Raw genomic sequence first — 23,079 nt, forward strand, 5'->3', positions numbered from 1 at the left:
AGAAATAAAACAGAGTGCGTCATTTTAACCTAGCGTCATGTGAACAAAACTGCACAGTTTGTTTTAATGCTGAAGCATGTTTTGCCTATAATAATTTTTAGATTATTCTCGTTATTGAATTAAGTATTAAATAAAGAATATATGAGGCTGTGACTTTATGAAGAATTATTAACTGCTGTTATTAAAAACAAACACTGGAATACCTTTATTACTCCAGTCCACTCAGCAGCACAGTGGCGTGTCTGCCTGCGGACTTAATCACCAGAAACGGGGTTTCGGCAGTTTTGTTGAACAGAGCACAGACAGTCCATTGTTTAGCTTTGATATTTATATCAAACAAACGAAAGTTTTTGAGATGTACTCATTTTGTTTTATAAAACGTTTAACATTTGCAGTTCATTTGTGATGTGAATTATTTCAATTTAACAACTAATTATTTTTCAACAATATTTCTTGTGATTAATTGAACTATAAACTACTTTAGTTTTCATTATGCTTGAAAAATCTTGCTCATTTTACGTCTCCCTACCAAAGGCTTAAGAGTAATTCTTAGATATTATAACACTATAACCTGGTTTCCATACTCGTGATGGGCAGATCACAGGCCACCCGCCAGTACAACGGTATGTCTCCGGATTTACAACGCTAAAATCGGGGGTTCGATTCCCCTCGGTGGGCTGAGCAGATAGCCCGATGTGAAAGGCTTGGCATGGCCAAGCGCGTTAAGGCGTGCGACTCGTAATCTGAGGGTCGCGGGTTCGCATCCGCGTCGCGCCAAACATGCTCGCCCTCCCAGCCGTGGGGGCGTTATAATGTGACGGTCAATCCCACTATTCCTTGGTAAAGAGTAGCCCAAGAGTTGGCGGTGGGTGGTGATGACTAGCTGCCTTCCCTCTAGCCTTACACTGCTAAATTAGGGACGGCTAGCACAGATAGCCCTCGAGTAGCTTTGTGCGAAATTCCAAAACAAACAAAGCAGATCACAGATAGCTCACGAAAAGATTTGTATTTAGCAATAAACAAAATGTTATTTACTATCGAATGACAGCACTACTATATTTACGTAAAACTACTACGGTTATTTACTATCTAACTAAGAACTAATGACCAGAAGGAAAGCAACTAGTCAGCACAACTCTACCACTCAACATAAAGAATTGACTGTCACTGTTATAATGCACCTACAGCTTAAAGTACGGGGAATATTTAGTAGTATCGCACGGATTCGAAACTGGATCATCATCTCAGGTAGTCAGAATTTTACCACATGCCAATCCGCTCTCCAGTTGTGTGATGGAAAACATTATAAATATTAGTTTTCAAACGCCTCCTAGTGGATCGACAGTTTTCACATTGGTCGCAGTGTTATCGTTTATATAGATTTTAAATGTCATCCCTTTTTAGAGAATGATAATTTTTGTTGGATCATCTATAATTTTATTATTTTGGTCTTTTTTTATCTTTTAACGTTTTTTCATAGCGTTTCTCGTCATGTTTAGTTCTGTGTTCATAAAACTGTTATTAATATATCATTTCATCTGAAGTTCTTCTTGCCTTTTATGGTTCTGCGCATGCACGTTTATTCATATCGACTTAAAATTATACCATTATTTGCGCTTTCATTAAAATTGTATACGATAAGAAAAGGATGTGAAATTGATAATCATTAACGTTCTCTGTAGATTTAATCTTCCACTTGGCTGAGAACTTATCACTTCCTTGAAGACTTTCCAATATTTCGACTTTCTTTATCCCCCCCCCCGAAAACTTCAAATTCATTTCATATTGTAATAGTTATGTGTCGAAATCACTGTACCATCCTTCACTGGTATCAATTTCAACTTTTTATTTCGATAAGTATATAGATTATCCACTATTGATAAATTTATATCCGTATTAAGAAATTTAAAGTACTTTTGGTTATCAAAATTTAAAGTGATTTTACTTATCTATATTTCCTTTTTTCTGAAATTTAAATATTGTAAATTCAACGGTCTATTTAGGTCATAGCTAGATAGAACATCTTATGTACACTCTTACTCAACTTAGTGATTTAAAATGATTAATTAAAGACACGTCATAGCCAGATAGAACATCTTATGTACACTCTTACTGAAAAAGTTTGTTACATGTGATATTTTGAGCTTGTTTGTCCCTTATTTGTTATTTTTTTTGTTTTAATGTGTGCAATGTCTTTCCTTTGGTATTTATTGATATGTATGTTTATAACATGAACATTCGTGTAATATTTCACAATTATGTCTTTTTAATGGAAATCTCTGTATAACTTAAGATCTGTACCACCAGAAATGGACTTTTTTTTTTCTCCACTTTTAAGTCTAAACAAATAAGACCGTCATTTTGTAAAAATATTTAGTATCAAGCTCAAACCTTCAGTAAAGTGCAACAATTACATTCACATCAGAATATTTACCTCATTAACGTGTGTATCTCCCACGTGCTGCAATAACGTCCGCTAGGTGGCGTGGCATACTCTCAACTACGTTACGCGTCTTTAATTTGAAATTCTGTTCCACTCTCCAGTCAATGCTTGGCGTAACTGCTGCAGGGTTGTAGGGGAATCGTTCCTATTCCTGTCTGTACGGCCAAGTTCATCCCAAAGATGCTTTATTACGTTGGTATCTGGGCTTACAGGTGGTTGGTCAAGGACCAACACTCCACGCTGTTGCAAGAGATCTTGCACATTGTGAGCATTATGAGCCAGTGCATTATTCTGCTGCAGTCGAAAGTTATCCTGGAAAATACCCTTGGCAAATAGTAGTAAGTGGCGATCCACGATATCCTGATACACAGCACCAGTGACGTTTTGATCCACAGCTGCAGAACAGAATGCACCCCAGACACGCACTGAACCTCCGCCTTTTCGACGTTGGGTTGAACATTTTCATCATTCAGCTGTTCTCCAGGAAGCCTGCACATTCATATCCATCCATAAGTGGAATAGAGCAGAATCTGGATTCGTCAGCAAATATTACATAATTCCAATGTGCAACCGTAAGATTACGGTATCGCTGAGCCCACTGCAGCCTGTTGTTACGATGTTTAGCTGTCAGTTTAGGTTTCAGGCCATCCGTCTTGCTCTGTATCCAGTTTGCACCAACCGTCAATTAACTGTCTGGCGTGATATCTGGATCAGTTGTTGAGCACGTAAGTCAGAAGGTCGACCTGGAGGACATCATATAGTTTTGACAAATAATGGTAATGATCAGGAGATCATCGTGTGCTGTAGTGGCACGTGGACGGCCCGTAGGTCTGGGACTCACACTTCCGGTTGCAGCTCTTCTACTGAGAACTCTGTTGATGGTCTGCCTGGATACACTAAGTCGTCTTGCAATATCGCATTGTTTCAACACAGTGTTGTCGTAGGCAGCCATCTGATATCTCAAACCTACGTCAGTAAGACCTGACATAATGTCTAAAATATTTACAGAGTTGAAAACGCATCGCCAACAGGTTGGGTACAAAAATAACATCAAAATTCTTGACTTTTATACCTCACTCCAACCACTGCGTTTGGGACAAATCTCAGAACACTCTCATGTTCAAGGGATTAAACCTACTCAAAATGAACTCAGGTAATGCAGAGTAGTAGAGAAATAAACCTTGAAAGTTTAAGGACTTTAAAGTGAATTTAGTTTTAAAATGATATAAATGACCAAAAGTCACATTTTTCGAACATGTAACAATCTTTTTGAGCAAGAGTGTATGTCACAAAGTAACTAATAAAGACATTTTTTTTGTTTATTCAATGTTTTATTTTCTTTAAACATGTGTTTTATTCTCACATTTTCTTTTATTTTTTCTTGTGTTTAATTTTTGATTGAATGTTAGGATATAAAACAAGGTGTTTTTGAAAATTATGTTCCTACACATTTCCTTCCTTTCTCGCTACGTTGTTTTCTACTCTTGATTACGTTTACCATTTCACGTGAAAGAGAAATTATGTCAATAAATACAGCAGTGCATTTTATAAATTGCGCAGGTTTAATTTAATAACACTTATAATGTCTATTGTACTATCGTGAAGTTTAAGCCTCTAGTTTTTCCAATGATAATTATTTTCGTTACATTTTAAGTCTAAACGAGCTACTTATTTTCCTTTTTGTTTCTGCGTAATGAAGCTCATTATGTTACAAAACATGGGAAGGTATATCAATAGATATATTGTATATCGAATAGTTAGAAATCTACCATGAACCAAATATTAGATGAAAGCTATAGCGCCACAACTTATATTTACGATGAAATGGTACTAAAATGTATTATGTAAATTGTTCATATAAAGTTTGATCAATACTTCATATCACATATTGTAAGTTCATTGAATAACAATTATAGTATACAACGATATAGTACATATCTTTTATACTAAGTGATGTATGTGAGGAATAATGAATTTAAGTGGTGTGTGATTTTACTTTTATCAAGTTACATGTTTAAGAGAGTTATCTGCTAAAACGAAATGCAACTTGTAAGTTTTTATTAAGATGTCTAACAAGAAGATACAGTTATGTATAGGAGTACAAATACATATCAATTGATTATTAGTTTAAACACGTAGTGCCATCATCGTAGCGTTATTTTCATTTTTTTTTCTACAAACATCATGAAATGTTTTCTGTTGTGTAATCATAATCTCCATAATAATCACTATATGACTCGTGGTTTACAGCTGTGACTACGATTTCTTGGAAATCCAAGATGGCGGGGAAGATAGGGAAGTTTCACGATACTGTGGAGACAACAGTTCAAAATTAAAACTTCTCAGACAACTGAGTATAACCAACGAAATGAGATTAAAGTTTTTTTCCGATTTCTCTTACTCAAAGAAAGGCTTTAGAGCGGAAGTGCATCTTTGGAACGGTAAGAAATGTTGTACATCTTGTTTTTCTTTATATATATATTATTTTATTATAGCGACATAATTTGCCAAGATACTGAAAAAAAATTACCTTTCGATAACTTTTATGATTACCTAAGATATTGAACATAACTAATAACGTGTCCAAATATTGTAATGATGAGTGTAATGTTGAACTAAAATTAACTTTTCTGAAAATTATAACGTTTAACTAAGGTACTTAACGTAAGAAATAGTTGTTCACATACTTGTAATAATTGACTAAGATATTTTAAATAAAAATAATTTATCCAAAACGCTGTATGTATGTTTTCTTACAGCAGAGAATCCCCGCTGGTACAGCGGTAAGTCTACAGGTTTACAACGCTAAAATCAGGGGTTCGATTTCCCTCGGTGGACTCAGCAGATAGCTCGATGCTGCTTTGGTATAAAAAACACACACACTCTTACAGCAGAGACACATCGGGCTATCTGTTGTGTCTACCGAAGAGAATCGAGTCTCTGATTTTATTACTGTAAATCACAAGACCCGTCTTCCTATCGGTTGACAACAGCTTGTCCAAAATTATAATAATTAACTAAGATGCTTTGAATAAAAAAATGATTGGTCCAAAACTTGAAATCATTTACTAACATGCTGAGCATTTTAATATCTAACTAATGTTACGTTAATTACAGGCTACTTAATTAGATTATTACTATGCAAAGGATAAGCAAACTAAAATCATTTAATATGTTAATAATAACTTTTTTAAAAATGTAATTATTTTTATTAATGAAATGCCCCCAGTGGAACAGCAATATATCTGCGGACTCACACCGCTAGAAACTATTTTGTAGCTTTGTGCTTAACTTTAAATATATTAATTAAATGTTAATTAATTAGATGATTAGTATATAGGTAACAATCAAATTTAATATCACACTATTTTTTTATAATTAATATGCAAGTCCTTGAAGTCAGCGGATATAGGCTGACTGTTTTTTGCTAAAAATCTAGAATATCATTATGTTATGTAATACCAGAAAGAGATTATTAGTTTAAATCACACGATTATGTGATCAACTTCAGAGGGTGCGTTGCTAACATTGATTATTGCATATTCCAAATAGATTCGTGCCCACCGTAAATAATTATAAAACTTTTTCTCAGTAGATGTAGTACATACAGTCATATCTGTCTCTTTCTCAGGATGCGATGGTCCTGAGAAGAACCTTCAGGTTTCAGTTTTTAAATACGATATTTCACTTTAGATTAATGTTTGCTGTCTTCTTCATCATCTTTATGAATCTTCATTTGAAAAACTAATGAATAAAATCTGATGAATTGGCAATAAGTGTTTTACATATGAAACACCAGAAAACATAAACAAAATGTGTCATGCAATTTAAATATCGAAATAAAAATATAATCAAATACTTCTGTAAACTACATGTTTTAGTAACACCATCAACAAATGGAACCACCCACCCACCTTTGCAAAAATACATGAACCGTATCTAAATATATAAATAAAAAATTATAAACATAAATTGAGACAATTTGAAATCTTCATGCAGTCCTAAGGAAGTCGAGTAACACTGTTCACTGATAGAAACACTATCTGTCTTTGGGAGGTTTTACTATTTTGCTTAAAACATATATTGGTTTTATATATAAGTGAAAAAATAACTTTTTTAAAAATGTAGATTACTTAATATGTTTGAATACGTTATTCATTACATTATAATCTACTAAAGTCATTGAATTATATTGTTTCCAAACAGAAGAACACTTAGAGATTAATTACAAAGTCTGATGTAATAATATGCAAACATCAATATGTTATGTCACACCTCTCCCAGCAATCCCCCCGCTAGTACAGTGGTATGTCTCCGGATTTACAACGCTAAAATCAGGGGTTCGATTCCCCTCGGTGGGCTGAGCAGATAGCCCGATGTGGCTTTGCTATAAGAAAAACAAACAAACTCCCAGCAATGTGTCTTCTGGTGTTGATGATGTAATCATGTGATGTAACTAGTCCCTAGCAATTCTTCTTCTGGTATTTATGATATAGTCGTTTGAAGTAACTTAGAACCAGCTCTGTGGTGTTATATCTTACATTTTGAACAAAACCAGTCCGATTTCTCGAAAACGTATCCACTGATGTCAACTTGTATATTAATTATAAAAAATGATTTGATACTATATCTAATTGCCTCCAGTTTGTTAACCATCTCATTAATTAACTTGTAATTAATAAAAGATTAATTTGATATTGAAAATATTTATATTAATTATCATTTGCACATTAATTAATTTAAATTTTCATATTATTTACATAGGCTTATTAACTCCATTCACCCCATTTCTGCCTCCACAGTAACATTATAACAACTCATATACAAAAGGTATAGTTATATAAAATATGCAATCTTGAACTGTTAGGTACAGTTTTATACATATATATATATATTATTGTAGTTCATCATAAGACAAACATTTGACAGATATTTTGTTCTACCATGTGAATTTCAAAAAGCCTTTTAGGAACAAAATTCAAAATTACTAAAAAATTGCTAAAGTTTCATGTTTAGATACAATGTAAATGGCTTTTGTTGTCCTTATTAGTTTTGATAAGTTAAGAAAGAAGTGAAAATTCCAAATTTTTCATGGTTACTCCTGGACTAATTATGAAGAACGATACTTCTATGAAACCTGGTCTAACTTGAACTAGTGAGCCAAAAGAAAAATAGATAATGTATTCAATACTCTTTTTTGCGCAAAAGTTAGTTAAAATGAACTTTATAATGCGATATCTGTCTGTTCACTTCACTTCTTTGTATGTGTTTAATTGTTTAGTATTATTTTCCTTGTACCTTGTTGTTACAAATCTATATAAAACTGTAAATTTCTATAAATATTTTTCTAGAAAGTATATCTTCTGAAGTGCAGTGCGAAAACAGAACATTTTACCTTTTTGATGACCAATGTTTCCTGGTAGTTTCCTATCCAGAAGTCAGCTGGTATACTGCTCGTGATATATGTGTTGAGTCTCAAGCGAGACTAATTACATTTCACAATCAACAAGAGATAGAGTTGGTGAATCAGCTCATCCAGTCTACTGAGACCTCCGTGTCAGGATTCCTGTATTGGATAGGTGCAACCAAGGAAGCAGGAGCAAATAATTGGCACTGGATTGATGGACTTCAGATCAACCAATCAGGTGAAATAAAATCAAGTGGAGTCTACTTGGTTACAAGTTTCTTTGATTGTTGTTAAGCAGAAAGATATACAATTGGGTATCTGGGCTGTGGCCATTACTACTAACGAAACCGGATTTATCTGGATTATAAGCCTTCAGACTTACTTCTGAAGCAATGGAGGGAGCATTACAAATCAGATACTAATTATAAACTTCAACTTCTACATAAGTTTCATCAACAAATAGACATACAGCTAAGAATGTCGACGATATATATGTTAATTCCTATGGCCATAGGCTCTTGAAGTAAAATGGTATTATAATAAATATACTATAACTTTCCTCCAAATTGATTTTTATTGTAAATTTAATTCTAAAGAACTCATATTTCACAGAACGTTTGATGAAGGAAAAAAAACCGAAGAAACTATCGCCAAAACATATTTCGGTATTCGTCTAGTGAATGAAGCATGAAACGCTAATGTTATTAGTTAGATTTTGGGCAATTTCATATAACAAATAATACAAAAGTTAGTACAATATTTTGTTTACAGTCATGTCTCTAACAGATAACTTGTAGTATTCTATCTGAATTTCTAACCTGCAATAATCGTATATTGAAAATCCAGAACATCGTTTATTTCATTTTTCAAATATTCCCCAAATATAAAACTAAAAAGTTAGGGTCAAAAGCAGCAAGAAAATAAAAATCTCTCTTCCATTTTTTAAGAATGAAAACATGTACGATGTTAATGTAATCATACTCAGGTTTCTTGTTTGTGCAATACCATGGGAATTACTTCTTAACGTTACCTTTGTTAATAGTTTGTGCAATACCATGGGAATTACTTCTTAACGTTACCTTTATTAATAGTTTGCTATCTTTATAACTCTAAGAAATAAGAAATTCATGTTTCTATTTTTTATCAATCTTTTATTTAAATTTTCTGACGTCATCATTTTCTTCAAGCTGAGCTCCAATATGTATTTTCTAATAACTCTTTGTTTTTTAATGGAGGCTCGAAATTTCGGACGAATTCGAACACATTTTTCAAATAACATTATACAGAAAACATATTGAAAACATTATTAACCCACTCACTTTTTTGTTATTTTGAGCGAGAACTATTTTACATTTCATAGACATAACTTATATGTAAGTGTCGCGTTTGTCGGAAAACTAGATGTCCAGTCTGTTGTACTGATATCCAGATATCCAGTCTGTTGTACTGATATCCAGATATCCAGTCTGTTGTACTGATATCCAGATATCCAGTATGTTGTACTGATATCCAGTATGTGGTACTGATATCCAGATATCCAGTCTGTTGTACTGATATCCGGATATCCAGTATGTTGTACTGATATCCAGATATCCAGTATGTGGTACTGATATCCAGATATCCAGTATGTGGTACTGATATCCAGATATCCAGAATGTTGTACTGATATCCAGATATCCAGAATGTTGTACTGATATCCAGATATTCAGTCTGTTGTACTGATATCTAGATATCCAGTCTGTTGTACTAATATCTTGTTAAATTTTTGTTTCCTGATTATTTACTGTCACATAAGACCGTGAACGAAAAGCATGCATGTTTAAACGTTTCACATGTTTTATCTGGGTTTGGTCACGTCATAATTTTTTCATACAGCATCTTTTGCAGATTCTTTTATTAAGAGCGTTTGCAAATTTATGCTATTCAGATAACAAAACACAGAGAAAAAGCATTATGAAGGTAACGTATATCATTGCTTTACATTATTTTGAATGCATTCTTGTTGGGTTTTTGTTTGCATATCTACTATATATATATAACCCGAATCTGCAGACTGCCGCCACCACAGTCATCAAAAAGTTCCTTTAGGCATAAGGTAACCAAATTCTTTAATTCATTTCATTTACAACAAATTCTAACAGTTATAGTTAAGTGTTACAAAACTATTGTTTCTTTAATATAATTAATTTTATTTTATAAGATTAGTTATAATTAATTGATAAGAAATTCATCATAGATTTTGAAAGTATAGATCATTTTGTTGTTTTCTTACAGATATGGATAAAGTAGCCAACAGTACTGACAAATAATACAGAAACGACAGTCTCTGGTCAAAAAACAAACACAAAAACTATGACTGACTTTGAACAGTAGTTGGTGTGTCAGATAGACTCCCCTAAGTAGGGTCACCTCGTTGAAAAACCTAAAGAAGAATCTTTCGAACATCTTCTGAATTGCATCTCAAGAAGAACTCAACTAAATTATGGTGTTTACATATAATATCACCAAGATGTTTTTAACCTTGGGAAGAAAGAGGGAAGATGACATTGAAAATGCTATTCTAATGCAACCACTTTGCAGTAAGAGGAAAAAGCTGAAAAGCTCTTCAAAAGTCTATTAATTATTCAAACCTTTGTGTGGTATTTCAAAAAAAAAAGCAAGTAAATCCCAAGAACATACTTCTGCGAGATCAACTTGAATACCATTTGGCTCACTGAAATGCTTCTTTTGCTAAGTATATAAGAAAAAGCAACTCTTCAACCTGTTAAGTATTATAATTTATCACGGACGAGTCGCCTATTTATTATGTTTTGCACATTGCATATTACTATTTAAAATAGCTGAAAATTTATGATATTCACCAACAAGATTGATACACACTATTTTCTTTCTTCAAACAGATATATTTTTTATAAACAATAATTTATATGAATAGTTTTACAAACTTACAAACCATACTGAGTCTTCTATCTGGTCTGGAACTGAATATTTTATCGACACTTCACGAGGAGAGAATTCTATTCTGTTGCAGTTACACGACGCTTAATGGCTAACCTCACTTGCTCTTCATTAGGATCAAATTAATAAGTATTCATCTATTTACTCATCACAGGCATGTAAAAAGTAAATTGCTGATCTCATAACAAAACACTTTCAACATTCAAATGTTGATCAGATCTACCAATGTGCATCAGACGTCAGAAATGAGAATAATGAAAATACGAGGTCTGTTCAAAAAATACGCGGACTGTTTGAATTGCGCGGCTCCAGTTGGTTCCAGGGAAATCCGCTTGGTGTCGCTAGGTTTGCACAGATCAGCTGATTACGACGCCATTTCCCGATTGCAGATATCTTCATTTGTGTATTAGCTACGCGGTTTTAAGTGAAGTGCGATTTTTTCATTTGGCGGATTTCAGAATGAATGACCTGAAGGAGCAACGACTTGCTGTGAAATTTTGTGTTAAACTTGAAAAATCTGCGACTGAAACTTTTGCTATGCTTAACACGGCTTACGGTGATGTTGCTATGAAGTGTACGGCATGTTTAAAGTGGCATGAACGTTTTAAGGATGATCGACAGTCCATTGAAGATGATGAGCGTCCTGGACGTCCTTCCACGTCAACTGACGACCCACGCGTCGACAAAATCAACACCCTGGTGCGGGCAAATCGACGTCTGTTTGTCAGGGAGCTTGCTGAAGAGTGTGGGATATCAGTTGGATCTTGTTACGAGATTTTGACCGAAAAATTGAAGGTGCACCGCGTTGCTGCGAAATTTGTGCCTCAGAACTCGTGAGTTTTTGGCCAAACACTCGATCACTGTTCTTCCCCACCCCCCTACTCACCTGACCTTGCTCCTTCCGATTTTTTCTTGTTCCCCAAACTCAAAAGACCCTTGTAAGGAAAAAGATTTGAGACGATTCCCGAGATTAAGGCAAATGCGACGAAGGAGCTGGAGGACATTACAAAAGAAGCGTACCAGGACTGTTTCAACAAGTGGAAACACCGTTGGGATAAGTGTGTGCGTCGGGGAGGAGAGTATTTTGAAGGGATCCCAGACCTGTAACTTCTAAATAAAGTACATTTTGTTTTATGACGTCAGTCCGCGTATTTTTTGAACAGCCCTCGTATGTCCCATTGTTCTTCATTTTTCTATCCTGGATCATCAGTGAATCTATCTTGCACATATATCCAAAGAAATGAACAAAAGAAGCAGAACGTGCCTTCCTCACAATATGTCATCACTATACTAGAAACAAAGGCATGATTGGCATAGATACTGTGTGAACTATACACAATAACTCATGTTTATAACAGCTATAGTCAATACAGTTATCAGAAGCATAGCATCTTCAAATGGTGTCTAAATACTTCAATTTCTAAAGAAAACAAGTTTGTTTACTTTGCCAAAGACAATACTAATTTCCGTGAATATACGAAGACAGTATTGTTGGTAAAGATACGCTACATGCTACAATAACTATAGCATATCAGCAAGCACATGATAAGGAAGAACATACGTTCTTTTACTTGAAGTTTCGGAAGAGCAAGAGAATGATTTTGATACCACATTAAACTACCATGCTCGAATAAGCTAAACCTCAAATCAAGAATAGTGTACAAAATGGTGCAATGGCAGAATACGAGATCTGTAAACTTCAGAATACTTTTGAAGACATTTAGTAGATGGTTGCAAGAACGAAAACAGACAGATCAGTAGCAGAAAGGAAAATTCCTGGATGGGCAGAGTACAACTCTTTGATCAACGCTTCCAAAGAAAGGATCTGAGTTGGAGCATTCCTTCAGCCAATGAATGGTCAATTTTGAAGAATATACAACAGATCAACGTGGCACAATCACAAGACTGTCAACATCCTTGATATAGCTCTATATGAGAATGCTGTACAATTGTTGGACAGTAAGCCAGATATAAAAGACAAGTTCATTATACAGCTTGGGGAGCTACAAGGCAGTATTAAAAGCCATTACGTTATCATTGAAAACTTTGGCTTAGACGATGCTTGTATAGTCAGAACTATATGGTCCAGATACAACAGCACATATTTTGAGCTGTACCTACTATAAAAGAACCATGAGTGCACACATCTACGTCGGCCTCTTTGAATTCCTGTTTGATAACTTTTTTAATAAACACTAAAAGTCGAGAGAGCCATATGAAGTAAGCCACGAGAAAACACAACAAGGCCATCCAGAAATTAAAAATGCCCTTGGCAACAATGAAGTTGTACAAAAGTTGAAAAAGTTCGTTACAGCAAGATCAGAAGAAAATGCTATGTTCAAATCAAAAGTACACAACATTGGTCGCATTGACACACTTCTACAATATGTAAAGGCATCAAGTCTGCAAAACTGGCATTCACATCTGTCGAACAACTTACTAAACTTTTCTTTACTATAGCTCAAATACAAATATAAAAGATTGTCGCCTGGATACCTATCTGAGACGCATTCTTTGGGAAAAAATCGAGGATTAATTGGAATTTTAACAAATCCTGGAGTAAAACAGAGATTTTTTTCCTTGATTCAAAGTTGGCAAGGGTGAGTCGAGAGTACAAAAACAATACAATGGGGAGAACCAAAGCAAGGAAACTGCATCATGCTCTTTCAAATGCTGCTACCTATACTGCAATTCATTTACAATGAAGAAACTTTACCATCTGACCATTTTACCATATGATCACTCAAGCCATAGCACCACTAAAAGCCATATATATGAAAATCTGCTGATTACTGAGCTTGGGCAACTGATATATGAACAGTATGTGGATGATCAGTTTCATGAGTCAGTAAGCTTTTAAGATCCTGTAAAGAAAGCAAACCTTAAGCACTACACATGCACTGGCATGTATAATTCAAGCGCTCATAAGTATAAGAAACTCAACACAAAAACAAGCAAAGAAATTGAATAATTTGATGCTATATGAATATACGAGTTCAAATCAACTCTCCGTGCATTTTTTGCATCTGACATGATGTTCCTTCCATGTATTGACCAACCATAGCTTATTTATAAGCTAGAGAATCTTAATGCCACAAAAACGTGCCATGCAGGAATTAGTGAAAGTACTACAGACAGTAACCTGCAGCAAAATAATCTACAGTATGGTCTCTACAAGAAGATGGCTATTGTGGATGGCAAGGTTGTAGTGCCATGTTCAGTAAAACAATCATTGACCTTGCTGATCAGTCTGATGACTCTGAAAACTCCAAAAAATACTTATGATTAAGTACACTTATACTTTAAAACCTACAAAGTCATTAAATAAAGAACAGTACTAGATAGAAAAGGTACAAAGGAGGTCACTTACAAAGTGGATAAAGAAACAAATATATAAAAAATTCCATTTAATAAAATTACTGTCCTCAAGTAAAACCAAACAAAATCTATCTGTATATCTCACAGAGAAATCAACTAAAGAATGCAGATATAAAGACAAAATGCTCTTTGCATCTGCAGGTGAAAACACCCTCTATAGTAACGAATATGAACTAATCTGTACTAATAACCATGAAGAAGCTAAAATGCTTATGATAATGCATGTTTCATTTTCTCTCATGAAATTTCCTTTAGCTTCAGAACTCTGTATGTTTTCTCCCGATACCAATGCCCTCATTCTTATAATTGCAAACAATCATAGACTGGTTTCAAATATATATGAAATCTTGAAAGGTTGTTGTACTGTAAATGTACAATTCCATTGATCCAGACAAAGCATTAGCTTTTGCATAATTTTACACATCTACTGGAAGTGGTACCATGGGAAGGTTTGCTGGTAAAACCAAACAGTCATGATTCATATTTATTTTAAATTCAGAAAAAAAACATCATAGCAGCTTTTAAAACTCTTAAAACATTGATCTTCAAATATAAGATGCACCTGTTAAATTTGTGTACAGAGCATATTTTCCAGTGATATCAAGCAGCTCAGTTGTCATCTCTTCAGCAAATATCAAGTATACCATGAGTGCTTGCCTTCATGCTAAAGCTGCTTCACATAAACAGAATTTTCGTGTATACATTAAAGTCTCTATATGAAGTCAGACTTACATTGGTATGCAACAGTATTTAAATCCGAAGAGAAATAGATGGGATGAAATGCGTGGCGTCTTGATACCTGTCCTAAGAAAACTACAACCAACTCTTTAGACAACACTGGAGGTGATAGAGATGTAAAATGAACAATTACGCTTGAAGTCGATGTAATTACAAATCTAATGGCATGACCTGTACTGATCTACGTCTCTGTATAGAATGTAAAATCAAAGACCCTAGTCAGGTTGAAATAGGTCACACCTAAAAAGAGATAGAAAGGTGACCATCTATAAGACCTAATATATCACATGAGATAAGTATAAAGTTGATAACTTTTATTGAACTAAGGCAAAAGATTCCACTTGTATGAAAAAATTCAAGGTGTGCGTACAATTTATTGCCAAATTCCAAGTACATTTTCGTATGTTTTATAGCATGAAAACACACTCGAAACGAAAATAAATCTTATTTCATAATATAATTTTTTCCTGCTAATTTCGAGAAAAGTCCTAATTTTGAAGTTTTATCTTTCATACTGTATGTTCATAATTATGTTGGTTCCTATATTTGTCATATCGTAGCAGCTGCATAACATAAAAAGATAATTAATAAATCAATAAATTATATTTAATTGTTGTAAATTTTGAGATTTCTTGATATTTCCAACGTACAATCTTAACCCTGCCATATTTTGTTTAATCTTCGGATGAAAAACTGAAACATACACTTTTTTGAAAGGTCTTTGTTTTGACACTCATAAACATCGTTTTCAAAAATTAACAGAGCTTACTTTTTCAACACAAGGGACCTGACTGTCAAATGTACATTTTCGGTGCTTTGTAACCATAATAGGATCTGAAAGTGATATAGTAGATATCTGCCCAAATTATGACTCCAATGACTCATGTTCACATCTTATTTTATCAAAAACACGCGCCGCACTTTAGGTCTATGAGTGCACTACAAGAAGGACAGTCAAATCCCATTATTTGGCTTGTCACATGTTATTGAGGAGTGGGTGGTAGGTGTTACTGTGCAGTTACCTTCCCTCTCCTTTTTTTCTTTTAATTTACTGCTTTTTAAATTTCCAGCTTACAGTAACAAAGCAATATTATTTTTGGAAAACAAATCAAATACTTTACAAATGGTGAATAATTGAGTATTTTCTGAATCTACGGATTATACTAAATAATAATAATCTTCCTAATCAAGGTTTAAAAATATATTACGATTTATACGTATGTCCATTAGAGCGTAGAAATTATAAGGTAAACTCCTGAAGTCGTTTAAAGTTAAGTAAAATGAGTAACTAAATGACTTTAAAACTAATTATTTACTTAATTTACAAGGACATCAACACACAGTTAAAACCTAAACCTTTATTTCTTGTTTGTTTTGAATTTTGCGCAAAGCTACTCGAGGGCTATCTGCGCTAGCCGTCCCTAATTTAGCAATGTAATACTAAAGGGAAGGCAGCTAGTCATCACCACCCACCGCCAACTCTTGGGCTACTCTTTTACCAACGAATAGTGGGATTGAGTGTCACATTATAACGCCCCACGGCTGAAAGGGCAACTATGTTTGGTTCGATATGGATTTGAATCCGCAACCCTCAGATTACGAGTCGAATGCCTTAACCCACTTGGCCATGCCGAGCCCCTTGATTTCTACATCAATAGTACAAGCGAAAAATGACCATTCACGTAGTTGATATGATGTGTTAAAATTTATTCCATATGAAAGAGGTAAAGGTAATTAAATAAAAAATAATAAAAACAAGTTGTTAAAAGCCGAACTTTCAGCTAAATGGTATTAATTGATAAGTCATATTCAAATAATGAATATTTAAAAAATATAACCTTTTTTTTTTATCAGGACCGAAATGTTAATAAGAAAGAATAAAAACATCTATCATATTAATGTCTAAGCCTACATTAAAACCTCTTCATGAGCTGCCCTTTACACTATTAAATAACAGTTATCATAATAACTGCTACATATAGTATTAAATATTAGTATACGAAAAAAAGTACGTGATACTTTTATCGACTACCTTGCATTATCTTATTTTAACATTTTGTGCACTAACAATTACTTTTTGGTGACATGTTATACTAAAATTCAAGTCTTGTGTGATAATATTTAGTTTTTATACTAATTATGTCAAATTCAATGACATCCTCTTGTGTAATAAATGTCAATAACTAATTTAATCATTGAAGTAATGATTTAAAACGCTGTCATCAGATAAGATTATGACGTGACTTCAGAGAAAAAATCTAAAATACGCTGGTTACAAAATTGTACAACGATATATTGTGTATTTATTAAAGACAACTCTATCAATGTTATTATTAAAACAATAACCTATGTCAATCAGTCCATGCGTTTATGCGTACAAGCTCACATGGAAACCCAATATTCCTATTGGCTAATTGCACAATGCTAATTTTACGTTCACACAAATGTAAAACTACGATGATTATCGTACCAACTTTAATGATAATTTCTTCAGTAGTATAAATAAACACTTGGGGAAACACATTAAATTAATTATTTATATTTCCGTGGCTTAGGAATAATATGATATGTTAATAAAAATTCCAACAGACACCTAAACGTTGACAGTTAGGACTAAAGTTGAAATAGGTTTCGTAGAATTGGCTTTAACAGTCTTTATTTAATAACCTTAATCAATGCCACAACTTCATTCATTTTTTATGCTCTACAGCTAACACATTGCGCGAAAGAAAGTAATTATGGGTTTAAAATGATATACAAATGCGATTTAGACACACGTGCAAGAAATTTACAAAAACTGAAAATAAAGACAGTTGATGTTTACACTTCTGGAAACCAAAAATTCAAAATTCATTATTTTGTAATTATTGTACATTTCCAAATGTCTCATACAAGTATTTGCAAAAATCGATAATTCGCCGTAATCTTTAAATACACTTCGTACACAAAGAATGATCTTACCCACTAGGAGAATAACATATTGCATCATTCCTGTTATTAGTGGCAGTGGACCCAAAGATTTCTTGACACTTTAGTGCAGAATTTTTAAAAAATGCATACTGTTATAGAAGAGAAAAAGAAATAGAATAGTGACAAGTTGTTGTTGTTTGTATTAAGCACAAAGCTGCACAAAGAGATATCTGTACTCTGCCTATCCTGGGTATCGAGAGCCGGTTTCTAGCGGAACATGCTGCTGTGCCACTGGGGAGTTAATAGCACTTGTTGTGTTTGAATTTCGTGCAAAGCTACTCGAGGGCTATCTGTGCTAGCCGTCCCTAATTTAGAAGTGTAAGACCAGAGGGAAGGCAGCTAGTCATCACTAACCACCGCCAACTCTAGAGCTACTCTTTTACCAACGAATAGTGGGATTGACCGTCACATTATAACGCCCCCACGGCTGAAAGACCGCCATGTTTGGCGCGACGGGGATGCGAACCCGCAACCCTCAGATTACGAGTCGCATGCCTTAACCCACCTGGCCATGCCGGTTTATTTTTCCTAAATGTTGTTTCATCATTCAAATACTTCAAGCGTATATAATGTGCCTGAACCCTAGTTTATCATGTAATTATTTATTGTAATGGATAACCCTAATACGAACTGTATAAAGTAACGTGCAAAGAAATTTCGATTTTACAATCACAACTGTATATGTTATCTCAGTTCGAATATATTTTATTTAAATTTTGGTTAAGGTTAAGTAATAAATGAAACAATATGAAGATAATATAGTTTATTTATAGCGAATGCAGTTCGTCGCATGAAGAGTGGTGAACGAAGCGAGTTTTATAGGTAACACGCACAAGACATAATTAACCAATTCAGAAATCTTCTTTAGAAAATGAATTCCCGGAAGCTTTCCTTTTGGATTACCTTTAGAGAAATAATAGCCATTGCATTTAATTAATTTTCACAAGAGAAACAAATAGCGATCTACAGTCGTTAGTTTTTCTCAAACTATAAAATGATATATACTTAGTTGCGACAATTATTTTTAGGTTTCATTTTTAGATTGTTTGTTTGTTTTCTGGAATTTCGCACAAAGCTACTCGAGAGCTATCTGTGCTGGCCGTCCCTAATTTAGCAGTGTAAGACTAGAGGGAAGGCAGCTAGTCATCACCGCCCACCGCCAACTCTTGGGCTACTCTTTTACCAACGAATAGTGGGATTGACCGTCACATTATAACGCCCCCACGGCTAAAAGGGCGAGCATGTTTGGCGCGACGGGGATGCGAACCCGCGACCCTCAGATTACGAGTCGCACGCCTTAACACGCTTGGCCATGCCGGGCCCCGTTTTTGGAAATAAATTAGTAACTGCATATTTAATTAAGTAGATATTCACCAGGGCCCGGCATGACCGAGCTTGTTAAGGCGTTCGACTCGTAATCCGAGGGTTGCGGGTTCGAATCCCGGTCGCACCAAATATGCTCGCCCTTTCAGCCGTGGGGGCGTTATATGTGACGGTCAATCCCACTATTCGTTGGCAAAACAGTAGCACAAGAATTGGCGGCGTGTGGTGATGATTTGCTGCCTTCCCTCTAGTTTAAGAGACGACTAGCGCAGATAGCCTTCGAGTAGCTTTGCGCGAAATTCAAAAAACAAGATATTTAGTTAGGCCTAATATTCCATAACACTTTTCTCCAAATGAAATCGTCACGTACATTGCATTACATTAATTTCTACCCATAAAAAATCGTTATTTATCGCCAGGGCCCTGCATGGCCAGGTGGCTAAGGCGCTAGGCTCGTAACTGGAAGGTTGCGGGTTCGAATCCCCGTCACACCAAACATTCTCGCCGTGGGGGGCATTATAATTTGATTGTTAATCCCATTATTTGTTGGTAACATAGTAGCCCAAGAGTTGGTGGTGGGTGGTAATGACTAATCTTACACTGCTAAATTAGGACGGCTAAATTAGGCTATCACAATGTGAAAGCCCTCGTGTTGCTTTGGGCAAAATTTAAAAAACAAACAAACAATTTATCGTCAACTTTCATTGACTTTGTGTTTTAAAAATGAGATTGAGTTCAGCATTTATATGGCTCTGCTTTCATCTTCGTCCTTCATTACTAGAGCTGACAGAAATTACCGAAAACATTCGTCCGGAAAACAGTAGTGAGTGTCTCTCTCTACGGTGGCGAACCTGGAACAATATAAGCGACCTATATTGGACTTCGAGTGCATGTCACCAACCTGGCAGATATATCTGTAAAAAGAATGCTGCAGGTAAGTGTCCAAAATGAATTTCTAATACTTCTCAGTAATATTTAGTTTGTGAAAACTTCGTCATTTGTTTCATATCCTGCATATTTACTTATCAAAAAACCCAAGTGTGTGAAGTAGAAATTAAAGAAAAGAACAAGAAAATATAATTATCTTTCTTACCTGCAATCTGTTACTTTAGCTTAGATTTCTAGTAATTTGTTTCATCATTTCTTGAAATCGCTGTTTCATCCACAAAAGATTTTCACTGTAAAGAAGTTACTTTCTTATGATTACAATTTGCGAAAAAATAAACTTTTAAAGTGGAGAGTAGTAAACACTGTACTTCTTCGTTTAGCAGTTATTTTTTAATGCAGCTAAGAATTCGAGCTTTACTATGTGTTTTGCCTTTAGTTTCTAATAAAGTTTTCTGTAAGATTTATTTGGTAAACATAAATACAGTAACATAGCATAATGTTTAGGAACGAGTTATTAAGTATTCTATACATACATCCGAGTAAATGTAAAATAATGTTTGAATGTTCACTTCAAAGAGTGTGTTATAATAATATACATAAATATTTGTAACTATTATTTTTCAAACTGCTAGTACTTGTCCTTATGCCTTACACATATAGCCAGATCTTGTCAGGTATTCTCACACATAGTTAGAAGTTACCAGGTTACCTTAAGGGCAGCAAAAACTTGTCATTTACTGCACACAAAATTAAGACTTGTCAGATTACCATACCCACAACTTGCACGTGCCATGTTACCTTATACAACTAGAACGTATGAGGTTACTTTGCACACAACATAAACATATTAAATATAATATTTTAAAACAATACATAATCATTTCAGGTAGTCATTCATAAAACAAAACTTGACAAGTAATTTTTTCCACATAAAAACTTCACAAGTAATCTTACAACTAACATTAACTTATCATATAACCTTCCATACAACATAAACTTGACAAGTAATATTCCACAAAAACAGAATTGTCAAATAATCTTTCACCCAACATAAATTTGTCAAGTAATCTTCCATACAGTATAAACTTGGCAGGCAAAATTAACTTGCTTAGTAAACGCCCACACAATGCTACGGACGAATTCTATATGTATGCAAGAAAACAATTTCCAGTTTTGCTTTCTAAAAGACTTAGTAGTAATATTAAATCCAGCCCTAAAAGGCACAACCTTTTGAACTGCGATAACGCTATGTAACAAAATGTTTACTTTTTTTTTGTTTCTGGACAGAAAGTGTTATTTCCGAATTGCTTATGCTTAAAGTAAATGGAGAAGACCTATTTTGCTCTCCAAATTTTGCTTTTTGTAATATGGGAGTGTATAACGAAAACATGACGGGAGACTATATTTCGGGGTTGATAAGTGAAAGTGATTTACATAAACAGTCGCAAATCTCGAAAAACTACTCATTTCTAAACATTTTTGTATAACTTTAGCATAAATACATGTAAATCTTGATTCGTATGTTGTTTTATTCAGACCTTTTGTAAATGAAAATCTGCAAATTTGCTCGTTTTTACACAGAAAATAGGTTAATTTCTAAATTTCATTATCCAGGTTACAAAAGCAAAGTTTGAAGGGAATAATGGTCATTTTCTGTACTTTTACAACATAAGCAATTAAGAAATAACACATACTATCCAGGAACAACATAGTGTTACATAGTGTAATAAGACATGCCTAATTCCTTAATCTTTGGACTTAATTAACTTCTTTGTACTTCACTACTAATGAACGTTAGCGATGAAAGTCATGTTATATTTTCAAGCATAGTTCTAGAGGGATTTGAAATTATCACACGCAATTTTCATACACAGGATTCAACCTTTTTGGATCAGTGTTTTGTGACATTTAATTTTTTTTTCCATTCAGTGCTTCCTCAAAATCTAAATCAAACATTCCAAGGAACGTATGGAACTATATCTTCGATAAACTTTCCTCAACATTACCCCAACAATCTGAAGTATACGCTCACTATTAAAAGCAGACCTCTCACCCGTATCTACGTCAGATTTACTCACTTAGTACTGGAAGAACAAGAACAGTGTTTGTACGACCACATATCCCTACAGAGTGACTTGAATGGTCCTGAAACCCGTATCTGTGGACAACATCAGAATGACCTAAATAAGTATGTATCTATCTTGATATTATACTTCAGAAACTAATAAATGACGATATGTTACAGTGTTAAATTATGATGAATCTCTCTGGATTTTAGAGATTAGGAAACATTATAATCAATTTCTAGAGTACTCCTGGGTATGTTTCTCTCACGAAAGTTACATAATAACTATGTAATAACCATATATGTTGGGTACCAATATTCACGTATATTGTATGAACATTCTCAATAACCTTAAATGCAGTTACATGTGTATTTGTTAATCATATAAAGCTGTATTCCGAGTACATAATAGTAACGTAACATTCGTTATCCGTAAGTAATAATCACGTGAATTTTTTAACAGATGCATAATAATCACGTGAATTATTTAACAGATACACCATAATCACGTGAATTGTTTAACGCCTAAATTATAATCACGTCGATTGTTTATCAGCTGTATAATAATAATGTAAGTTGTTTAACAGCTACATAATAGCGATGTAAGTTGTTTAACAACTTTATAATAATGGCGTCGGTTCTTTAGTAACTGCATAATAATCGCCCGAGTTACATAACAGCTACATAATAATCATGTGAATTGTATAAATGTTACATACTTGTCACATGATTAACATCTGTAAAGTAATCACGTGTATTGTTTAACAGTTATATAATAATCATATGGATTCTTTAAAATCTACATAATAATCAAAAGGAATATTTAATAGCTATATATTAATGGCGCAACTTATTTAACAGCAACACGAAAACTGCGTTGTTTAAAAACTACATAATAATTGCTTTTAT

The 23,079-nt window shown here is 34.0% G+C and overlaps 1 protein-coding gene across 1 annotated transcript in view; it reads left to right on the plus strand.

The window, feature by feature from the left end:
• Positions 1–23,079, plus strand: part of LOC143236468 (uncharacterized) — a 94,695-nt gene that overhangs the window by 37,511 nt on the left and 34,105 nt on the right. The window contains 4 exon segments of the mRNA XM_076474753.1: positions 4,694–4,884; positions 7,795–8,088; positions 19,999–20,151; positions 22,035–22,293. Of these exon segments, the coding sequence (XP_076330868.1) occupies positions 4,694–4,884; positions 7,795–8,088; positions 19,999–20,151; positions 22,035–22,293 (897 nt within the window).

This window comes from Tachypleus tridentatus, chromosome 13 (genome assembly GCF_004210375.1).
Source record: "Tachypleus tridentatus isolate NWPU-2018 chromosome 13, ASM421037v1, whole genome shotgun sequence".
Lineage (NCBI taxonomy): Eukaryota > Metazoa > Arthropoda > Merostomata > Xiphosura > Limulidae > Tachypleus > Tachypleus tridentatus.